This window comes from Sturnira hondurensis, unplaced genomic scaffold (genome assembly GCF_014824575.4).
Source record: "Sturnira hondurensis isolate 20B ecotype Veracruz unplaced genomic scaffold, ASM1482457v3 Scaffold0008502, whole genome shotgun sequence".
NCBI classification, from domain to species: Eukaryota; Metazoa; Chordata; class Mammalia; order Chiroptera; family Phyllostomidae; genus Sturnira; species Sturnira hondurensis.
The window spans coordinates 1-1,727 of NW_028081133.1; the positions used below are offsets into that span (position 1 = coordinate 1).

The 1,727-nt window shown below is 63.3% G+C and overlaps 1 protein-coding gene across 1 annotated transcript; it reads right to left on the reverse strand.

Annotated features, from left to right (window-relative positions):
* Nucleotides 1-137: 137 nt before the first annotated feature.
* On the reverse strand, nt 138-1,364 carry LOC118992973 (protein unc-45 homolog A-like; the record flags this gene model as incomplete). The annotated part of the gene is made up of 4 exons (XM_037055048.1): nt 1,243-1,364; nt 877-1,018; nt 440-580; nt 138-265 (listed from the first exon to the last, which is right to left on the reverse strand). Coding segments are annotated over exons 1-4 (464 nt in total), but the record flags the coding sequence as incomplete, so codon positions are not given.
* Between the last annotated feature and the right edge of the window lie 363 nt (nt 1,365-1,727).

Here is a 1,727-nt window from a genome sequence, read left to right on the forward strand (position 1 = left end):
ATGGTGGGTGGGCCTGGGGCTGCAGCTGGCAGCCAGTCCCCTCCAGGGCTCAAGAAAGGAAGGCAGCCACGCCGTGGCCCTCACCCCACCAGGCCCCCTGCACCAGGACCTGCCCCCTCAGTGTGACGCAGGCTCACCTGGATAGCAGCTCTCTGCAGGAGTTTGTCAGCACGGGGCTCTCGGTCTTCACCATGCACGTCATGGCCGACACGGCACCCGCGGCCAGCAGCTTCCTGACTCGAGCCCGCACGAAACTCGGCTTGTCCTGGGGACGGAGGCAGCTGGGCTCACTGACAGGGGAAGGGGATGCTCACGCAGCACGATAATCGGTGTGTGGGGACACAAAGGCAGGGAAACGCACTCAAATGAAAGACCTGCCTGCTGTGGACGCCCCAGATCAACAGACCCAACGACGCAAGAGCCCTGGCCCCTCACATACCTTGGGGTGCTGCTCGGGCACGTGCTGCTTGGCGTACTTGGCCAGCTCCACCATCTTGGGGTCGGGCTCCTCGTAGTCGTAGCTGTTGGTGCAGTTCACCAGCACCGAGGCCACGGCAAAGAGCACCGCCCTCTCCTCCGACTGCCGGAGCAGAGGGTGGGCAGAGCGGCACTGAAATTGGTGGGACCCAGGCCCGGACCCCCAGTGCTGCCCTTGGCTGGACCACTTGAGCACCGGATGAGCCTGGGAACTCCCCCAGCCCCCAGGCTGGCCCCAGGCTTTAGGAGCTCACACGCCTGAGCCCCGGACTCCTCCAGAGTGGTCATCCTTTCCATCACTGCTGCTGTGGGCCAATGTGCCCACGCCACACAGTGTGGCCACTCAGGCCACCAGCCCTCCCTCGTCGCTGCGGCCTGGCTGCACGGCCGTGGAGATACCTGGCTGAGCTGAAACAGAGCCTTCAGGGCGGCCTCGTCCTCCACAAACTCCTCCTTCACGTCAGCGTCGAAGGTGAGGTAGGCCAGGCCCTCCACTGCCCAGCGCCGCGTGCCTGCATCGATCTGGTCATTGCACAGCCACCTGGGGACAAATGGGGTAGCGGGCGGCCCTCAGATGGGGGCGAGAGGGGCAGGCTGGGGCCAAGGGGCGAACGCCAGGGGTTCAATCTGATGCAAACAGGGAAGCCAGTCACAGGGTCTGCCTGCAGGAGGGCAGGGCAGTGAGGAGGCCCCTCCCTCCCTCGGACCCTACTCCCATGAGACCAAACCGAGAGGCAGGGAACCGGAGCAGCGCCAGTGACTCACTTTCGACACTGCTTGGCCAGCTTGAGAGTAGAGCCCTCGGCAAACTGCTTCATGCTGAAGTCGGTCCCACCAGCCGAGCCCAGTTTACAGAGTCCCTGGAAGAAGCAGCAAGGACCTGCTGTGGCCAATGGGGATGAGGCAGAGCTGGGCCCTGTGCACCGGGTGTGGGCCCCTCCCTGGCACTCTTCCAGGCCACTTTCTGGAACATCTGGCAGCAAAACGCAGCACTGGGGTGGCCACACGACACAGGACCTAGTTAGAGACTGGCTCATGGGCCACTCTCCCGTCCTGGGCCCCAACCCCGCCCGATCTGTCCTGGGATTTGCTGTTTTTTTCCATGTCAGACAGCAAACAAAGACTCTTTACAGGTGGAGCTAGAACATGTATGGGGCAAACAAGACAAGTGCCTCAGCCAAGGTCAAGATCCTTGCAGGATGAAGCAGCACAGAACCAAGTGCCCGGGGGGACCAGTGTCCCCAGGGTGC